General features: G+C 30.1%; 3 protein-coding genes and 1 further gene across 4 annotated transcripts; 1 reads left to right on the plus strand and 3 right to left on the minus strand.

The window, feature by feature from the left end:
- Positions 1-8,366: 8,366 nt before the first annotated feature.
- Bm216 (Uncharacterized protein) lies at positions 8,367-8,637 on the plus strand (the record flags this gene model as incomplete). Its single annotated transcript, XM_043073238.1, has 2 exons — positions 8,367-8,414; positions 8,539-8,637. The coding sequence occupies 2 exons, from the start codon at positions 8,367-8,369 to the stop codon at positions 8,635-8,637; spliced, it is 147 nt and encodes a 48-aa protein (XP_042929172.1).
- A 481-nt stretch (positions 8,638-9,118) lies between these two features.
- Bma-igdb-3 (Fibronectin type III domain containing protein) lies at positions 9,119-14,522 on the minus strand (the record flags this gene model as incomplete). The annotated part of the gene is made up of 2 exons (XM_001891619.2): positions 9,119-9,179; positions 12,916-14,522. 2 exons carry the CDS (start codon positions 14,520-14,522, stop codon positions 9,119-9,121), a joined length of 1,668 nt encoding a protein of 555 aa, XP_001891654.2.
- A 2,038-nt stretch (positions 14,523-16,560) lies between these two features.
- Positions 16,561-19,274, minus strand: Bm4708 (2700029M09Rik protein, putative; the record flags this gene model as incomplete). The annotated part of the gene is made up of 7 exons (XM_001891618.2): positions 16,561-16,755; positions 16,893-16,993; positions 17,190-17,333; positions 17,412-17,578; positions 17,952-18,123; positions 18,788-18,965; positions 19,206-19,274. The coding sequence occupies 7 exons, from the start codon at positions 19,272-19,274 to the stop codon at positions 16,561-16,563; spliced, it is 1,026 nt and encodes a 341-aa protein (XP_001891653.1).
- Positions 19,275-21,906: 2,632 nt separating this feature from the next.
- Bm15586 lies at positions 21,907-22,064 on the minus strand. Its single transcript, XR_006227971.1, has one exon. The product of XR_006227971.1 is annotated as a pre-microRNA Bm15586 (primary transcript).

Here is a 22,064-nt window from a genome sequence, read left to right on the forward strand (position 1 = left end):
CTAATTAACATATTACAGGTAATTTGATCGTTTAACATATTGTCACGTTGGGAATACAAAATTGAAACGTTGAAAATATGATGAATGTTTTGCAAATTTTGATAATATTCTTTAAAATGATTAATCTTAGAATTAACAAATATCAATAAAAATGAGGAAAAAGAAGAACTTACTGTGCTAGATATTTCTGGAAAAGGTATTTTATGAAAGTTCGTTGTGCTTTTCACTTTATAAATCTTTCATTTTAAAAAGTACACTATCTCAAATTTTCAAGAAAGAAAAAAAAAAAAAAAAAGGTGTAAATATCAGTGAAGCTTTTATTGGCCCTCTTTAATTCTACTAAAGCGGCCATTATTGCTTTTCTTTTCAACTTTATTTATGTTTTCTCCAATCTTTGCATTATTTTTTCATTTCTTTTTTTTTTTTTTGCCAATGATTTGAAATCGAACTTTAACAATATAAAATAAATTACCCTGAAATGACACCACAAAGAAGAATGTTAACACATTTAAAAATTAACAAAATATTAAAATGAAACGAAAACAAAAAAAAAAAAAAAAAAAGGAAAAATTTGAGTAAATTATAAACACAATCTTTTGATATAATGCTATGCTTCAATAGTTTCTAACAATCATTTTTTTTTCTTTTTTCTTTCTTAAAGGTATTATTTATATCACTAAATATTCGCACCATTAACATAATCTTCAATTCTTTCATTTTCTCTCTTTTTACCTCTTAGAAAAAAAAATCTTCCAAAAAAAAAAAGAATTAAAATGTAGGAGAAATTCATATAAACAACGATTAAATGAATAGTTATTTTGTTGGAAGAGAGAATTAACTTAAGTAATAGGAAAAAAGTTTCGAAGTATTGTAGAAAATAATTAAGCTTTTTTTTTTTTTTTTTTTTTTTGATACTTTCAAAATACATATAGGACGATTGCTTATGCAATTTGTTCATGACATGAAATATTTATAATATTTCCAAAGTTTTAAACAAACAAAAAATATGCTGAAAATTTTGTTTGATTTTAATAATATAACACTCTTAACAATAACTTATCTCTCAACTAATTTCACAAGTAAGTTGTCCTAATTTTAAAAAAAAAAAAAATTTTTTTTTTTTCGAAAAAGTGGGTAGATTGGAATAACAGTTCATATTACGATAAATTTCAGAAGGATCCTATTTTTTTTAATTTGTTATTAAAGTGAAAAAAAAAAATCAAAATGATCGAATCAACAAATGAATTTCATAAATAAGTCATTACACTTTTAAAAAATGTTTCGTTTCATAAAAAATGAATATTAGAAAAAAAGTGATATTGTTAATTGTCTTTTGATTTATAACTTCTATTTTCTTGTCTTTGTTATCACTGTTTTCAACAAATTATCATTATCTATTATCATAATTTGATAGGTATCATGATTACATTATGATAATGAATAAGTTGTAAAATTGCTGCTTCTGTTTCAATTACAACTAATCTAATTTTCATTTACCAATCAGAAAAGATTTGTGCTTTGAATTTTCTATAAGATAGCTACTTTGAAATAATCAGTTGTGATAAAAGACAATTTGTCCTAATTAAAATAATACCAAATATCCTATTTAAAATAAAAGCACTAAAATTACAACTTATAATCATTCGATAATTTTTCGTTTTCGTTTTTTTTGAAAGATTATTTCCCTTCCTAAACTGATTTTCATCTACGATGTATATATGTGATTTTCCTGCAAAGATATAAGTACATTTAATTATTAGCTTTTAACCAAATGTAAAATTTTATTTCGTTAGAAATTTTTGCACACATATATTCTACGCTTCAAATTTTCGAGTCATCAATAACTTGCTTGTATTAGGAAACAAAACTGAAATTTATAAAATAACATTTGGATCTGAAATTGTTAATTCTAAAATTAAAAATTGAAACTGCAGAGCGATTACAAAAATTTCAAACAATATAAGCTACAAGACGAAAAAATATCACATTATTTAATTACTTTGATGTGATTTGCTAGTTGGTTCATTACAAATTCATATTAGCCTTTCATTCCTTCACTGATTATTTACTGATATTATTCAGTACATTCTGTTCTTGTCGATGATGATGTGAATAGTGGCAAAAGGACAAATGATAAGTTTTATAAAGAGAAATGATACATTTGGCGGAAATTGCCCTGGGTTCAAGTGAAATTGCATATGTAATTTTGATTGAAACGTAACTTATGCACTCTTGAGTTATACGATTAACTTTCATATGAGCTAATAAAAGCATATTGCTTTGCTTGTAACGGTGTCAAACTCATCCCTAGCAGGTTTGCTCTTAATTTGATAGAAAAGAGCTAATTATGAGTCATCTGTCTTTTCCTAAAAATTCTGATTGGATAGAAAGTGCGGTGACATTTTTGCGTAGTACATTGAGGGAGAGAGAGTTACAATTAACACATCGAAGTGTTTTTGGTGTGCAAAATGTCAGTTGCAATTTTAGCTTTAGCTTTGTCAGATCAAATAGCATTTAATGAGCACATGAAAAAAGAAGTTGAAATTGTTTTATTTTCATTTTTTCACATTCCATTAATAGTTTTATTTCGACTACAGCATACTGTAATTCTTGTCATCGTATCGCAATCATACAATTTCAGTTTTTGATTGAAATGTTTGGAACAAATCAAGTTTTATTCGTAAACTATTCAATTTGTTTATAAATTTCATCCCCAGTTCATGAATTTTTTCATGGATGCTAAAAAAATTCGTTGAATTTTTTATGCTTGTTCTCGCTATGCTTGCTTATATCATTTTGAACTTGTCTTATCCCTTATCAAATCTCTTACAATCACACTTTTTCTCGACTTATTCCATTCAGGTATGTTCAGCTTAATTTTGCCCTTTATCCGGGTATCTCCAAATGAAATTAATCTCAATCGTTACTTTGGTTTATATTACTTTCTTCCCACCGATTTAACTTCTTACCAATATAAATGAATTGACTCCACTTCCATCCTTATCCTTTCTCCTTCTGCGTTATTTTTCAAATATATGCCAGATTTAAATAAATAAGTTTGACATTACATATGCCTGAATTATGTGAAAGTAGCTTACTCCTTCGGGCATCTATTCAAAAAAGAAAAAAAAAATAAGCCCGATTTGGAATAATTGGAAACGAAAACTTCAAATTTTTTTCACCTCAAAGGTTCCTCCTGGCACAATATTTCCAGATGTTTCCTCTTTCATTCTTTCATTTTTCCTTTTTTAATTTCCTTATTTCCTTTTCTCTTTCCCTAAACTTTCTCCTTTACTAATTACATATCTTCTTTTCTTCTCTTCCTCTCTCCCTCTCTTCTTAATGTATTTTATGCATACAAATTTATTTCTCTCAAATAAAAAATGACATTGCTTAGTTTGTTACCTAATTGATTAGTAAATATAAAAATGAATCAATTTCAATTCATTCCTTTCTTTCTGATCGCTCAGTAAAACGAAGTGAAATGGGAACAAAGCCGCCTGTCTTTCTGTTAGCGCACAAAGCTTAAAAAGGTTGGCAAATAGAAATTTAAGAAGTTTTCAAATTTTCTTATAACTTTCAAATTGTTTCCGCTGAAATCCTTCACTTTTGACATTTCTCGATCTCAGCACCAAATAGCAATCTTTTCCGGCTTTAACCTGAATGGTCTCAATTAATGATTTAGCAATTCAGAATTCGGTCAAAATTGATCGAAATTACCATTGAGTAAAGATAGGAAATGAATTTTAGAATGACTGAAATGTCATATCCGGAAATACGGATATAACTTTCCACTTTTTTTAGTCCATACAAACTTTCATTATATGTAATTGGCTTTTTACAGCCCTGTAATCCATTAATTGTACACCAATTCAATATTTCTTCTCTTCCTTTTCCTCAAACTTTTCGTAACTTTAATATCGCACTGAATTTGTTTACTCTCTGTTATACGATAATATTATCTCAATGCCTAATTTTTTATGAGAAATCTCCGTTATAATCTAATGAATATCCAAGAAAAACTTCGATAACCGTTCGTTTCAAATGAATTTCAATTAATTTTAATCCTAAAATTCAATAATACCTCTCAATAAAACTGAATTTCAGTTAATCTCAATTCTAAAATTCAGTAAAAATTCAATAAAACCAATATGACTGTCAGAAAAAAAACTTTGTATATGAAAATAAAAATTCATATTTTATTGTTGTTTGTTATTGTTATTTTTACTGTTATTGTTGGTGCTATTGCTATTGTTGTCATTATTATTATTATTATTATTATTATTATTATCGTTGTCATCTTGTCCTCATTTCCTTGAACAACATTGTTTTTTTTTATTGTTTTGTTTATTGAATTTTCAAAAAAAAAAAAGTTTATTGAATTTTCAAAAAAAAAAAGGAGGAAATTGAGGAAGGCATTGTGCTTTGCTTCTTTTTCTTCCTTTCTCCTCCTTATCAGGTAATGGTATCGATTTACATCCTTTTTTTTTTTTGACCAGAAGCGCTCATTTTTTCATTTGTGACACATTTGTTATATGCATGCGACACACAAATCGAATATATCTTAAATTTCCATTCATAATTATTTTGTTCATTTTTTCAAAAATGAAATGAATTATAAATGAGTTTTAGTCTAATTATTTTCACATTTTTCCATTGTGCTCTTATAATTATTTCACTGATTTAAGTTTAATTCGTTGGGAAAATATTATTGTTTTTTTTTTTCTTTCTTGTTCTGATTTTTATTGACAATTATTTGGGAGGAATAAAATTGAGATGAGATGAGAATAAAAAATAAACAAGAATTAAATTTCGCCATTTATTTTTTTGTAATTACTAAATTGTAAATTTCCGAAAATTTTTACTTTAGTATTCTAATTATTCTTAACAAATTTTCAATCGCCAAAGTAGTTGATCTACTGATTAGTTAAAGGTTATTATCAGTGAAATGATCATAATTGATTACATATTTTCTGTGTAAGTGCCAGAAGATGGAAGACTTTCTTATGGTTAACTTCCTTATCATTAATGATTATTGCTTCTTTGCACTAATTCGGAAATTTTGAACATTTCACTTGACCTTTGACTCCCACTGGGTTTGTTATTTTAGCTAAGTTATTGATTATTCATATACTTTGGATTTCTGACAGTTTCACTTATCTCATCGAACTCTTTTTGTTTTCATTCCTTCCTAAGGTTATTTTCTCTTTCCTGAATTATCCCTTCGATATGACTGCGTTCTGTTCAGAATTTTGAAACGTGAAATCTGGCGCGTCGATTGATTCATCGGAATACGGTGGGTAAAGGATACGGTGGTTGTTCCCGTAAAGGGTAAAGTTATGGGAAAGTGTAGTTTTGCTGCGCTATTATATTACATTTACGAGAATTCGCATACTTCTGCATCTTCACTCTTTCCGTTTTCGGGAATGTTGCCGGTATTATATATTAACTGCTCTTTACAGTTATTTAATTCAACACTCTCACTATTCTTCTTTATCATCCAACTAATATTTGTCACAGTTATTGATTAATATTTTGTCACTTATTTGGCAGTCGTTTTTAATTCTCTCTGATAAACCATTTATTGAAACTTACATCAAATTAAAAAAGAGAAGGAAGAGACTTCTATTATTTTATTTGGTTATCAACTGATATACATCATCCATAGAGCGCACTTGTCCATCTGTCAATTGCGACACGTAATCAATCCGTACAAGTCGGATTATCTAATTTGCTTCTATAAATGAGAGTTACTCAATTATTGATTCATTTATTACTTATTGTGAGCCATTTATCACTTCAAATGTAATGTACGCCTATTAGTATGTGTTCAAGAATTCTTAGAAATACTTGAATAATTGAAAGTACTGTGTTAGCTGTTGAATATCTCAACTATTAGCCAACAGGAATCCTCGGGAATTTCCGCTGCATCCAAGTCGTCCTGTTGCACACGTTTTGCCGTACGTCGTAACATTTGTTTGATTTCTGACACGTTTAAATCGTATATTGCATGACAACCTCATAACATAATGACGTGCATTCGTGCACAAGCATTCATGGATTTGTGGGTTGACAGCATGTCATACCTGTCATTAGTGATCAGTGAGGTTGTTGTCACTTGACGCCAACGCCACTGTCTCCTTGCCAGTCAATCCATCTTTCTATATTTTGTCATCATCTGTGCTATTCTTTACAGTCAGGAAGAGAAGAATTGAATTTCCCTGTTTTTTAGATTAAATTTCATCACAGTGATTTGTGCTTGACCGGTTTTCTTTTCTTCTTCCATTTTAATTTCATTATTTCCTCTTCTATCCTATTTTTTCTTTCCTTCTTCTGTTCCTTTCCACTGTACTTTATTCTTCCCTATTTTTTTATCCTATTTTATATGAGAAATCAGATGCTTCCATGAAAAGCTACCGCTGTTATTACTTTCCCTTATTCCACTTTTCCCTCCCTTTCTCCCTTCTCTTCCTTCTTCCCTTCCTTCTTCCGTTCCTCTTCCCTTTCCTTTTTCGTTTATCATTTCCATTTCCCAATTGCTATACCATCCGATGTTTGTCGTTGCCGTTCATTTCAATTTCATTTTATTTCCACTCATCAAATTCCCACTAAATTTATATCGTTCCTTTCATTATCTCTCTTCATTTTATCTTATCAATGAACAATTCTTCTATGCTTATTCTGCAAAAGAAAAGAAACTTTCCTGTTTTTTTATGATATGAAGGAATAATTCTTGGAAATATATATATATGCCTTTAGATGATTGATGATTAAGACTAATTTTATTTGTGAATAAGGAAAAGAGGGCAGAAGATCATTCTTTTAATTGTTTTGGCCGGTAGCAAAAAGTTCAAAGCCGAAATGAATTCTATCCATTTATCCATACAAATGGATAGAATTCTTTTTACAGGTATCATTATGTTAAGCTTAATCTGCTTTTATTTATTTATCTATTTGATATATCTACATAAATTCTTGTTAAACTAAACGTAAGCTCATTCTTCCTTCCACTGAGAGTAAAAAAGTTAATATATTTAGTATTTGCTAAGCAGAAAGTTGCATTACTCGAGTAATCATTAAACAGTAAAAGCAAATCGCTCAGTTAAGGTTTAATCATCCGTAGAATAAAATCAGTTAATTATTAACGATGCTAAAAAAAGAACAATAAATTTTTTAAAAACTTTTTTAGCTTCAATGCATACTTTTCACGATGTTAACCAAAGAGTATTTTTGTAATCTTGAAATATAAAACTTTCTATGTCTTCGATTTTGCTTGATCTGTTCTTTTTACAAATTTTTTCCGGATCCATTTTTTTTTTTTAAAAAAACCTAGTTTTAAAAAGTGGAATTTTAGTTTTGAAATTGGTCAAGAAATAGAAAAATGAGAGTATGAAAGTGAAAACAACTTTTAGCCTACAAAAATCAATATGGTATAGCAGTTCCATCAGGTATTTTCAAGTTTACGGTGATCTTTAATCATTGTAATTACGATTCCATTTACTACGAAAAATGGTTAAATGCTTCCTATGATAACACATTAACATCAATTATATTAAAAGCAACTATTACAGCCATCATTTTCATTATCGTTATCACACTCTTATAATTCGAATTATCAATTAACTTTGTGAGATCTCTCGTCAACACTTCACCCATAATGTACTATCGTTATGGCTACCAATTTACACCATTATCAAACTATTTCACGACAATGTATCAACACCAATAAATCACTAAACAAATACTCTCAATATATTAATATTAAAATAGCATTTTGATCAATACCGAATAAACTATTTGTTGATGTAATTTTCCACTTCGATAATGCGTAATGTAATTCAATTAGTTCTGACTGGAACTTTTTTTTGCTTTAATATGTGATTTTAAAAAGAAGTAATTTAAACTGTAGGAATGGATAATAGGCTTTATAAAAGAGCTGTTAAATATTTGTCCAATATTTAAGAAAAAAATTGTTTTTTTTTTTTTTTTTTTGTTCGAATCATTCATAAAAAATAGACCCCACTATTAGCTTGGAACTCATTTCATGATTAACTATTTGGAAATTAACATATGCCTACATAATTTTGAAATCTTTTTCTCACCCTCATAACTTAACCAATTCTACAAAGTATAGCAAAAAAATAAAAAAAAAAAGTTTAAAAGCATGCCATGATCTTTCAAGAAAACAGAATTGCACTGAAAATGAAATGAATGTAAGATTATTTTTGACAAATTATGAGAAAGCCATAAGCGAATTTGTCGAGATAATGGTGGCAACCGAAGTAGAAAGCAGTAAAATATCTGAAATATAAATTTTGGATGGATATCTCGACGATTGATGCAGGTTTTGGATCTCTGATGAAGCTATGATGAAAACGAAGAGTGGCAGAAGATATGAGCATCTCAAATGGATGGTGAATCCTTAGTTTATTTTAATATTTTAATATTGACAGATAACCAGTTCCAATCTCTGCTTTAGCTCCGTGATAAATTAAAACATATCTATACTTATACGTCATTTTGACTGTTTATTTTCAGATTTCTATCATTGGTGTTGCTGTTTATCTGTTTATCAGCATACTCTCAATATATAACTTGGAATATCAATTAGCAGCACTACTGCCGAAAGTTTGTTAGTGTCGTGAAGTAGGATCTGATTCAAGTAGATTAGAGAGCCGAATAGTTGTTGCTTTGTAGAGAAGACGATGTTTGATCAATTTTTATTTTATTGAGATAAAAATTATCGTTGATTGCAATTGCTAAACAATATCAGAAAGTGTGAGGAATTAGTTTTATTCAGAGAACTTAACCTCAATAAAGATTATAACTCTTATTTAGTAAGCATTAACTCATAACAGTGATTTATAATACCGCAAAGGAGGTCAAAAGAGCTAAACGAAGTGCTATTAACCTTTTCAATTTCTAATACAATTTACAATTAGTAAGGAAGCAACAAACAATAAAAGAGGTCAACTAAATAAAAGGAACTGATAATTGTAAACAATCTAATTAGGGACAAATTCCAATGCATTTTCGTTCCTAACAAACAATGCAGATAAGCTTAGCTTGTATGGGAAATGAGTATTAAATTAATGATTTCAATGAATAATCTTTAGTTCTATGGGTTTAGTATAATTTTATTTTTCTCTATTTTTCTCGGCTTTCTCGACAAGCAATGCCTGAAGACGGAAACGTCTGATGTTGCTAAATCTTCGTGACATGCTCATTTTTTACATGAAAGTTAGATTTTTTCAAATATTATTGTGAACTGGAAAAACACAACCTGTGAGCTTTCAATTGGCTTTCAACTTTATATTTTTTTTTTGTGTTCATATAACAGCAGATTATAGTTTCTTGTGATTCGACTTTCTGTGATTCAACTTTTGTGATTTGAGTTTGACCACGTATGGTGAAATCATTCCATCAGACTCCCAAGCAGTTAAAAAGCAAAATAAAGAAATAATGAAATAAGAAAAAAAGTCAAAAAAGACAAAAGAATAAGAAAAGTAAAACAAATTGGATATTATTTATTACTGTTAATTATAGCAAATACTTTTGAGAATGTTTAGAAAATAATAATATGTTATCCTAGCAGTGATTTTATTTACCTAAAATACAAATTTAGCAAAAAACAAAAAAAAAAAAAAAAAAAAACGAGGAATAGAAAAAAATATTAGCAATATAAATATATTACATTTTCCCAAGTAAGTGATCTGGATTGCTGTCCGTAGTAATGCTGCTGATAGAAATCTGAAAATAAACGACGTAACTGATCTGCATACGGTATTTAAAAAAGAAAAAAAAATTATATACATGAATAAACATCATCACAGCACTCGAGTTCTACCTTTTTCATGGAGCTAAAGCTACGACCGGAACCGGATATTGGGAAATATTAAAATAAACTAAGGATAATGGGTGAAATTTTTGAAGTTGATCAGTTCTGAATTTATCAAAAAAGCATGTTCAAGCATTCATCTATATTTACGTTTATGAAAAAAACCAATTGAAACGGAACCTTTCGATTCTCGTATTACTGTGTAAAGGCCTACTACCGATTATACTTGCAATGGATTTTCAAATTAGTTCGGACTTCAATTGAGGACAAATTGAAGACACTGAACTTCTTGTCTAACTGTCACCATCACTGATACCATCATGACTCATCATCACCTACGACAAATAAAACTTACATGAAATAAACATTTTTTCACAGAATACTGTATCAAAACTTAGTTTTTTTTTTTTTGCTGTATCAATAAAGAATCTTTAATTGTTTCTTTTAAAATGGAAATAATAATCGAATTTGCTACTGCATCGTTTCAATTTTTTCTGTATCGGTTATTAATACTTCTTCTAATCATACTTCACCATCCATTTGAGATGCTCATATCTTCTGCCATTCTAAGTCTTCATCAGAGATCTGAAACCAGTCGAACTTATGGGTGTGGATGACTAAATCTTAATCCTTTATCTTCATCATCAGTTGTCGGGAAGACAGATAAGAATATGTTATTATTCTGAGAGCCAACATTATCATAAAAAGAATTTACATCTTTCAAGAAGCCAATTAAATTTTTAGAGAGAATGGCTAAAAAGACAGTTGAAAGTTTATGTTAATCAAGAAAATCAACTGGGAAATGTTTTAAAATTACATATAAAATAAAAAACTCTTATTTCGTGCATACAAGCAAACAGACAGTTTGAGATATTACGAATAATCATACAAGAATCGTATCAAGTTGTCTATTTTTGGGAACGAGGACACAAACACTAATTGTTTTTATCCAAAAATATATTTGCAACTGCCAACTGCATAATTGCGTTTGATGCAAATATGTTTGAATAAGATTTACAAATCTTATAATGGATAATTTATGATTGTTACATGCTTGCTTGTAACTTTAGCACTCACATTTTGGACTTTAACAGTATTAATTTTTATACATCACAAAAAATTATGTTCACTTTTTTTAAATACATCTCACGAATACATCATTTTATTTGAGTTGAAAGTTCAAATCACATTTAATTTGCTCTAAATTGCATCACACTTCACGTAACTTCTATCAGCTATCACGTAAAAAAAACCTGCCTCATCGACCACTTATGCTAGTAATCCTAAGATCACGTAAACATATATTGATTATGACGTAAATCCATGTACAATTACCACCATTATCATCCTTCTCATTCCGTTAATCCCCACAACAATTTCCATCTGCAATATCTTTCAGTAAACTCTAATTGTACCCATTGTTCTCAGTTTACCCAAATGCATCAATTTTTCTCCTTATCATCTCAATCAAACAATTAATTCTGATCTCTTGTTTTTTTTTTTTTTTTTTTCCACATATCAGAAATCAAAATAGGGCGCGCATAAGATGTATTGCCACTTCAGTAGATTACCATAATTTAGAGAATTATCTCTTTTTTTTTTTTTTTAAATTTTTTTTTTTTTTTTTTTTAAATATGAATGAGAAAATTTGATGAAATCAAATTTTGATAGTTTTTTTTTTTTGCCACTTTTAAATATTATGAATTTACAAACAAAGTTGATTAAATTGCATTATTTAGAATGAAAAGACGTAAAAGTATCCATTAGAAGGCAAATTGATGCTTATTTTAAATATATTGGCATAACTAAAGGTTTTATTCAATATGTATCTTTTAAGATAGTAAAGAATATGTACTGGAAATAGCCAATAAATTATATTTCACCTGTTAATTTGTTAATTTATAATCATTTGCATATTATGGAAATAGGAGGAAGAATAAAGCATAAACAATTATTATCGCTCACTTCAAATTAAGTAATTGGAAATTTCAGCCATTAATTAATTTAAGAAAACGTGTAAAGAATAAGTTGTAATTGCATTTTTGTAATTGCTGTAATAGTTGCAATGTGTATTAGATGAAAATTTATTTCGCATTTCGATTTATACAATACAAGCATTACTTCTACTGCATTATATATTAGTTTACAACCACTGTACATACCAGCAAATGATAATAGCAACAATATTATCTTCTGATAATTACTAAAAAAAGTGATAGGAAAAAAATTATCCACTTTAATTATAATATGAAAAAAAAAAAAAAACTTATTTAATCAAATAAACAAGATCGAAATGTAAAAAATTTACATACTAATAAACAAAAATTCATAACCTAATCAACAATTAGGGTAAAATAGAACAATTAAACATTTGCTATTTTAAATGCCTCATAAAGAAGGCTATAACTACCTGAAAATACATATCTGGATAATCCGAAAGATAATCAGAATTTATTAGAAACAAAAGAAAAAAGATTAGATCAACAGTAGGATATTTATCGAATTAATTTTCTGAATTTAATAAAATGAAAGCAAAAAAAAAAAAATGTGCTTATCATTATTCTTATTACATTTTTCATATCATTGCATTACATATGCGCTAGGTAACATTTAACGCTCCACGTTTATCATCATCTTTGTTTTCACATGAACCAATTGTCTTCACAGGTGAAGGTCAAATGTCGCAAACTACATGAGGCTCGCATGTTGTAAGGAATGAGAATGAAGAGAAGAGGACAAATTGCAAATATCGCACTATTTAGTACTTTTGCTTGCAATTTATTACGAATGATGCATACAGCTTAGATTATTAGCTTGTTGTTATCAACTGTGTATGATGCTGTTCAGATTAGCATCAGTATATGAAGATACGAGATCAGTTAGCATTGTATCAAGTTCTAAGAGGAAAGAAGAAAATAATAAAATGAAATGAAAATAAATTATAAATTTTGAATTATATGAAATTTCAGTTGATAACACTCCAATTTATCAAAAAAATGATAACAAAATTTTTTGAATGTTGAGATCAAAACTGGAAATGATAGGAAGCGATCCATTTATCATCATTATGAATTAACCGTACTGGATGAGCATTACCAAAGCTATTTGATGCAACAACAACAATTTCATCGATATCATTTGCAGCATTACCAAAAATACGTTTACTGGTTGTTACAACAGAACTCAATTCCCATGTTGTTGAAAATTTACGCTTCCAATAAACGTGATACATATCAGCACGTGGTGTTAAATCCCAACGTAATATTAAATCACCATCCGAATTTGGAATAGCTTTTAGGCCAGATACAGTTGCTGGTCGACTATCTGCATTTTCCATTCGACATTGAAAGATGGAAAATGTATATACAGCGCATGCATGTGGAATTGTATCCAATTTATTCATTTGAAAGCCATCACAAAGTGGTAAACAAATTCCAGGAACTTTTTTTCGTAAACAGCATGCACCTTCATCAACACCTACTGTTGTACAAGTAAGAAATTTGCTTATTTCATCTTCACAATGACTATTAATGAATGATTCAGCTCGTAGAGCTGCGTGCTTACCAAATTCAGAACCACAAACAGCAACACATGGTGATCGAATTCCTAAACGTTGACAACATATGTATGGTGGTTCTGGTGGTATTGGTGTTGCTGAGGTTAGCACACGTTGTATCACTCGAATATCAGCACTTGAACTACCAAAATCATTAGTTGCAATACAGCGATAAGTACCAAAATCTGATAACTTTAGGAATTTGATTTGAAGAGCAGAAACATAATGGCGTGGATGTTCATGAGATGAAATATAATTGGTGAAACTATACTTATCTCCTCCAATTTTCTCATAATGACTCGTTTTTTCGTGTATTTTTTTCCATTCAAAATGAACACTTTTATGAGTGGTACCGGGCATTTCTATTCGACAAGCAATTGTTACCGATGAAGCATCACCAGGAATTGAAACAGTTTCACGATATGCAACAACTCTTGGTGCTACTCCAGCTGTATAAAAATGGATGGTCTCAGAAGGTAATGATCGATGGCGTCCATCACGAGTTATCGCAATTACATATACCAAATATTTGCTGTCAGCGTGTAAATTTGTAAGCGTAACCTTATAACTTCGAGTATTGATGGTCTTTTCGATGAAACCACTATCAGCTTCTTTACAGATAACTTGATATGACTCAGCAAGATGTGAATTAACTGCTGGTGGTGACCAAGCGATAACGACACTATCCGTACTTTTAGAAACAATATGTAATGATACAGGTGATGTGGGAATGTTCAAATAACCATGCTCAAAACAGCGAAACATAGGATGTAAATTGATAGCTAAACAGGTCTGATATTTATCCCACGCTGCAATACCATCGATACCCTCACCACGGCACATACCAAAGCATGCATTTTCATCACGATCTTTTGCTTCACTCATACAGCAATGAATATGATCACGACCATCAGCTAAGCATTGCGAGATTGCATTCATATACGGTTGACAATTCAATTTTCGCTCAAAAATATTATAAACATCAAAATCATTAGGTGGATTCTGGGGATTACACAGCATCCGTGTACATGTCTCCGTCACGCCACGTTTTCGACAGCACTGTCCAACGACAATTGCGCCTACACCGTTGCAAACGTTATACACGAACAGAAACAGCGACAACCACATGTGAACAATTGGGGGACAATCCTTCGTACCGGGAAAGCAAACACAGGTTGGCCGCCCTTTCAAGGTCTTCTGTTGATGATACCTTCCACCTTCCTTCCCCTCCCCTCAGTTTCCTTCTCACCCCCCGTCCTCTCTCCCCTCGAGCATTCATTAACGCCCAAATCAACTTCTGCCAACTACTTTTATAGACATTATTTCAAAAAAAAAAAAAGAAAAAAATTTTATTCTCATTGCAATTTCCATTAATATCACTGTTATCATTTCTTGCTACTAGCGTTACATAATCAATCCCTACATCATTCACACTCCTGTTTCATCCATTCATCCCATCATTTTGGAGAAATTAATATATACTGTATCTCCTCAACATATTATTCATTCCACTACTACTTACTACCAGTTATATATAATGAAATATTAGTTGCGAATTTCTCGATTGCTAATAAGCCAGGATGCGACCACCAACAAACACAATATTGAAAATCCTGAACAATCAGTAGAATTTATATCGAGGTATCTTAAGAACTCAGAAATTAGGTTAAAGACATCAACTTCTCAAAACATTATATCGCAAATTTTTTACTCTTTCTTATGGCGAAGTTGTCATCCATAAAACAACTACTCCAAAAAAATGGAAGAGCAAATTAGACTAAAAAATAGCCAATTCCTATAAATATTTTTTTTATTCCGTATCTAAAAGATCAGTAACACTTTGACCAAGAAAACAATGAAAGTCAATAGATGAGGCAGTTTTAATATAAACCTCTAGAACGTAACACCCTTTGGTTCTGAACTGTGTATCTATCATATCAACAAATAGATGAACCAAGTATCACCGATGCTACAGTCATCCACCACCAGTAATTTCTTTAACATAAATAAAAAATTACGCATCTTGTGTTCCTGGATTTCATTTCATCCGATCAGTAATCATCAATAAAAGGATCTGTGTCTGTTTGTTTACGTAATCATTTCCATGAAGGTGTTAGAACGATTGTTTCCCGTTGGTAATTAATCTGTCACCGAATTGGGCTACTCCTTGACCCGGTTTATTTACCACTTACTGAAATGAAAGTAACCATCGTGCACAAGTCGTTCTCTCATTCTCTTTCTATTGCATTCAGTCATATCATTTCCGCATTACAAAACAAATCACTTGTGTAACACAAACATTACATCGACTTGCATCATATTTCAGGATATTAGTTCGGACATAATTTCGAATCCTTATCATTGAACGTTTATGATTTCTTGATGATGATCTTTTTTATCTTTCGGATTTAGAGCTTGCATACTATAACTGCTTAACGAAAAGCTATGTAAATAATAAAAATTTGGCTGTTTATTTCTTACTAATATGATAAATGACAAAAAGTTTCCTTAATGGAACAGTGAGCTGTTACACGATACGAATAAAATTGGAAATCACTAAGCGTGAGTGTCTAGAATTGTGTTGAACTGAAAAGATGGGATAAGACGACATTCAGGTTCGGGTATTCAAAATAAGGATCCGAAAAAAACAGCAAACAACGATGATTTCAACCTGATAAAAATCACAAATATACCAATATAAAAACATCAAAAGTATCTGTTGAATGTACTTACCTTTTAACCGATCTTTAAAACTTCTGAAGATAAAGCAATTTTTTACAATTAAGCATTCAACTATTACATAACAAAAAATTTGTATGAGATTATGACATTTTAAATTATCTTAAAAACGAAGATATTGATATTAATTACATTAAGCAATTCAAAAGAAGTGGTTTAAAAGGTGAAGAAAACGATGCAATAATTAAAATGGATTCGAACATTTTCGATCGATATACAGTTCACTACTAATGTGAGATAAATAATAGATTCTAGAAGCTAAATGATGAACTGCCGTTGAAAAAAAGAAAAGAAAATTAATGCTATCGTGGCAAACGTAGCAAGAATACGGTTCCAACTAGAAAGTGAATATGAAACGTATCAAGCAATGGCATAAACAATGATAATGAGACCAAAAGAAAAATAAGTTTGCAAGTAATTCTACATTTTACAAATCAGTAGGAAAGTTTCGACGAACAGGCATATGCACCTCTAAGATACGAGCAAATGCTTGACGATCCAGCAATTTGTAAGCCGTTATCAAAAGTTTTTCCGCCATTTTATCAAAGAAATTATGATTAGACCAAAATATATCATGTCCGAATTCTAAACCCATCCCGAAATCCTTCTCGTCATTTGCAAACTAAAACTTACTAGAATAAGCAGTGAATTCGATTACGACCTAATTCTTTCTAATTTTGTAAATGAAAAAAATTTGGAAATAAAAGGACGGCTAATAAGTACCATTAATGTGAATATGTATGATTTCTGAAAAACTACCTGAATGCAGCTCACGATTTCCGTTATTTTTTCCATTTTCTTTTGCTTTATATCTTCATTATCTGTAGTAGCCACTAAATTTATTATGTTTTTCAGTTCTCCTAAAATAAGATCAAAGGTTCTTCAATTCTTTTGAAACAAAAACTATTTCGTTAAAGAAACCAAATAATCATGTCCAAAACTCATCCCAAAATGTTTTCCAGCATTTGAAAAGAACCTAAGCTTTAAACAGATTCGAAATTTTATATGACGATTATTTTCCTCGTGATACAACTTCATAATAATTGAATAAGAAACCTGTTTTTTCCTTTAATGGTCTATATCCAACATCATTAACGATCTTAACATATATTCCCATACCATGAAATGGAAAACCAACAGTTTCGCTGTTGCGTGATTTAGCAATTGTTTTCACATTGGCAGTGAGCATTTTATAGCCTTCTAAAGACAAATTTCACTAAACTGTCAAAAAGAAAACTATTCGTAGTTTTTCTAAAAACTTCTGTAACATTGACTCACCAATCCAATCCTTCGAAAAAAAGTTTCGGTATTCAACTCGCAAAGTTTTCCCAACCAGATGTGCAATCATGTAGAAAGGATCAACAGCACCAACGATAACGCACTTTGGATAATGTTCGGCATTGTCCACATGAACAATAAGAGGTTTTTCAGTATTAGGTTCATCTCTAAAAACCAAAATTTTCCTCACTGGAAGAAAATTTTAGAATCTAAGTAAATGACAACAGGCATGGCGAATACATCGCATGTAATTCAAAGGATGATCTACGCTAAAAACCAGGATCACTACTATTTATTCATTTATTACTAATAAGTCTACAACTAGGATAATACGGGAATTGGTTGGAATTTCGTCAAAAATATGTCTGAGCCAAGTTTTATGGTATTGCATAAAAACATAAAAACCAAAAAAAAATATTCAATCTTACTGATTTTTTCAAATACAGTTCATAATTACTTAACAAATGGATTAAATCAGTTATGAAGAATAACAGTGTTTGAGTAAAGTTATGTAGTTATAAACAAAAAATAATGATATACCTCCAATAGACATATCGACCATTATCATACACCGCCAGTGTTTGCATTTCTGGCAAGTCGGTAGCAAACCTGTCGTGCAACAAATATTTTTCCGTATCTGCATCGTTGAAATGTCCGGCAAGATAATCAAATACTCCACAAAGTCGTAAACACTTTAAATTCCCATAAACACCTGAAAAATCCAACAGAATGAAACCCCACATAAATGTTATCATAGGGCATAGTTTAACCACAACACCTAATTAATTTCGACCAAATTATTGACGAAAAAAGGGACGTAAGTAGAAGAGAAGATCACTGTAATCACTGGCTATCGGTTAAGACAATAAGAAACATAAGACTTGTACTTATATTAACAATATTTATAGTAAGTTATATTTATATATTTGACATGACGTGAGAAAATTCACTTACACTTCCGACTAGTTTTCAAATAATCATTTATAAATTCAGCTATACACTCTTAGTGATATGATAACTGCAAACCGAAAAATACACTACTCAGTACTGTCACCAGTTGTATTAATCATCAAAAATCTACATAAAAGGAGGATTCAAGGAAATTATTCAATGAAATGTTAAAAGTATGAGTTTTTTCTTTGCATGAATAAATAACATAAAGTCATATCATCAACCACTCCATGATTTAATTATTAGAATAACAAAATGTGGTGAGGAAGTAAGTACTGATAAGGTGGGTCAAGAAAGCAATTAGTGATACCTTTTTTAAAGACCAGGAAAATGCTATCGATAAAAGATATCATCAGTTGATCGGTTGAAACGGTTTTCATAACAAACAAAAAATTGCACAGAGATTTCCAAATATAAAAACTTGCCACATGGATCGCCATCTTTTCCCGTCAATTTTTGGACATGCTTCCAGAAAAGAAAGAATTCTTCGGGAAACAAGCAGAGATACTTCGTTTCCAGATCTGTTTTTAAGACATCAGCCTCGAATGTAACACGCTTCGATTTGATTTCGTCGGAATGTGTAGAATGCAACGAAGAGTTAATCTTAAAAAACAAAAAAAAAAAAAAAAAAAATAAATAAATAAATAAAAACAAAAACAAAAGAAAAGGCTAACTTACGTATTTCATTTGAAGTTACAAGGACTTCATTTCAATTATTCATTCTTCCCAGATTTGATTGTATATTATTTTGAAACATTCTTTGAAAAAAGTTGAAATATGTGTTTCTTTTGAAATTACTTAAACTTGTAAACTTTTCAAATGTAAACAAAAAAGAGTATATACATCAATATTTTCGATTTCGTTCGGTGGTTCAACTGCATGATCACACAGTTCCTTACGTTTCTTGTCCATCTCCTTGACGCTTTCACACGCTTAAAATTCATTTTTTTTTTCTTTTTTTTTCATAAATAGCACTGCACTAATCAATACCAAAATATCATAGGTAAGTAATGAAATTTTTATTTTTTTATTTCTGAACACATTTTTCTTTTTCTTTCTAATACTAACGCAAATAACAAAAAAGAAACAACGAAAAAAAGAATAGACAACAACTCAACACAACAAGAAATCAGAAACCATTTTCAAATACGAAATAATTCGTTCGTTATTTTATGGATGTTACGCCTGTGAAAATTTTCCATCCCAGGGTGAAATTTACTTCATAAAACATGAACATTTTCAAAAGTAAAATATTTTATGTCAGATATACACGTAGGATAGGTTACGCTTAAGATAGATTAACTTATTTCATAAATTTAGCATATTGTAGTTTTTGAATTTTAGCAAAGTAAATAAAAAGTAAGTTACCCCTATTTTTTTAACTTTCATCATTTTCCATTAATGCGCTTATTTTCATTTCTTTCATCTACCATTATTAAATGATAATTGATTGAGAGGAAATAATTTGGATTTTAAGATTACTCCATCTGAAATATCAATAATTCGATTATTTTTTCTAAAATAATTCGATTATTCTTTATCAAACTTAAACAGCAAATTTGACAATAACGGGTTAAAACCATAAATTGCCCCCCTAAACAAAAAAAAAAAAAAAAGAATTATAATACATATTTTTTGTTACCATTTCTTTTAAAGTTTTCATTTAAATGGTATAATCGTATTGCTGAGCGACGAGAGTTGTCATGTAATATCAACCGGATCCGGTATATTTTGATCAAGTAATTTTCTCCACTTCCATGAAGATTTCAAGGTTTTATTTTTTTTAAAAATGTACTACATACTATTTGTTGCTGTCTTCATAACGCTAGGAAGAACATTCATGATGATATTTCAGGAATTTGTCGGTACAAATAAGGTTGGAGAAATTCTGAGATAAAAGCAATAATGATAAGGATAAGGATGATTGCAATGATTATAATGATATGATAAATAATAACAGCTGATGATAGTGATAATGGCAATGATAGTGTGAACAACAGATGACAATGACGATAATACTGATGATAATTGTGCGACAAATTTCAGAAATAATAAAAATCTCATCTATAAATTGTTAATTATTTTAAAAAGTACACAGAAAAGAATCTGGTTATATTTAGCACTTCTTTCAGCATTATTTCTTTACCGATATTAAATATTAAATTATAATTTCGATTAGAAGTGGTGTTAATATTACGATATGGATAAATGAATGAATTATTTTTGTATGTCTCAATCAAGCTAATGGATACATTGATGTTTGATGATAATGAGCGGAAATTAAATGATCCGAGATTAACCGGATAATCTTAATGGGCGGGTAGATTATAAAGAAGCATTATTTGATTGGTATTTGCAATTTATTTGAGAGTGGAACAATTGAAACGATTGAAATGTGATGTTGAATTAATTGAAATGATATAGTATGTTAAATGAGTGAGAGTGATAATTTTAATGATTTATCATTGGAATGCTTGTTAGGATAGCAACATTTCGAATATATGTTATTAATTGCATTTGACCATCAATTAAATATGTTTGAAATGTTAAATGATGTAAAGTTATTGCTTGTTGAATCTTCAACATTTGATTCATCAAAGCTACTTGTATTTTATTCTTTTTGAATTGCCATCTTTTAACCTATAACACTGATTGGTGATAACAGGCGGTATCCGTTTTATGATAGGAGCATTCTGTAATAAAATTAAACATTAAATGATTATCAACAATTCCAGGGATACTTTTTAAATATCGATTAGCGAGTTAAAATGGTAACATACATCAATTTTGCGCCATGAGATATCGAAAAAATTTAATCATCAGAAAAGGAATAGTCGGAACCATTAGTAAACAATCAGAATGCAGATAAAATGACAGTTATGTGGAAGACTTCAAGGTATGTATGTCATCTTAAAGTTTGCATGCAGTTAAGGAGAATTTGGTACTAATAAAGGTGTGAGAAAGAAGAGATAACATGAGACAAATGAAAGATTAAATGGAGACAGACATGACAGAAATCAAAAAGGAATACGAAGAAGGAAAAAGGAAAGGAAATGATAGTTGTATAGGAGATACGAAGAGATGACAAAAAAACCGATGATAATAAGAAAGTTTAGGATGGTTATATGGTATAAGTATAGTTACAAACGATAAAGAGAGAAGGAGATATTGTGAAGTGAAATTTGAACTAAAGTTTCATGAGAAATAATGATTGCGTAGTAAAAGGAGACAGATGATGAAGAAGAAAGGCTCAATAAATGAAAGGATTGCTATGATGAGAAGAGGGAATGTTGCTCAAGCAAGAAGTGGGTATTTCACCTTATCCGGGAATAAAAAGGGAGAGCAAAAAGGAGAGGGAGAGAGAGAGGAAGAGGAGCAATATACTACTACGTGTACGTACCGAAACGTTCCACTGGCTCTGTGTTTAATGTGGTCATTGGTCACGGCCTAATTCAGAAAATTTTTGCCGTATCGTCGCATCACCCATTTCATTTCAATTGGCCATTGGATGGATGATATGAAGGTTAAAAGAGATGAGAATTGGAAATGGAGGGGAGAGGGAGAGGAGTGGGAGGAGGGGGGGGGGGTTTAAAGAGGTAAAGGTGAAGGTGGACGACATATGTATCATCGCATGATGATGACATTCCAGCACCTGTATTTCATCCTCCTCCTCTTCCTCCTCCTCCACCTTCTCCTCTTTCT

Source organism: Brugia malayi (assembly GCF_000002995.4).
Source record: "Brugia malayi strain FR3 genome assembly, contig: Bm_v4_ChrX_scaffold_001, whole genome shotgun sequence".
Lineage (NCBI taxonomy): Eukaryota > Metazoa > Nematoda > Chromadorea > Rhabditida > Onchocercidae > Brugia > Brugia malayi.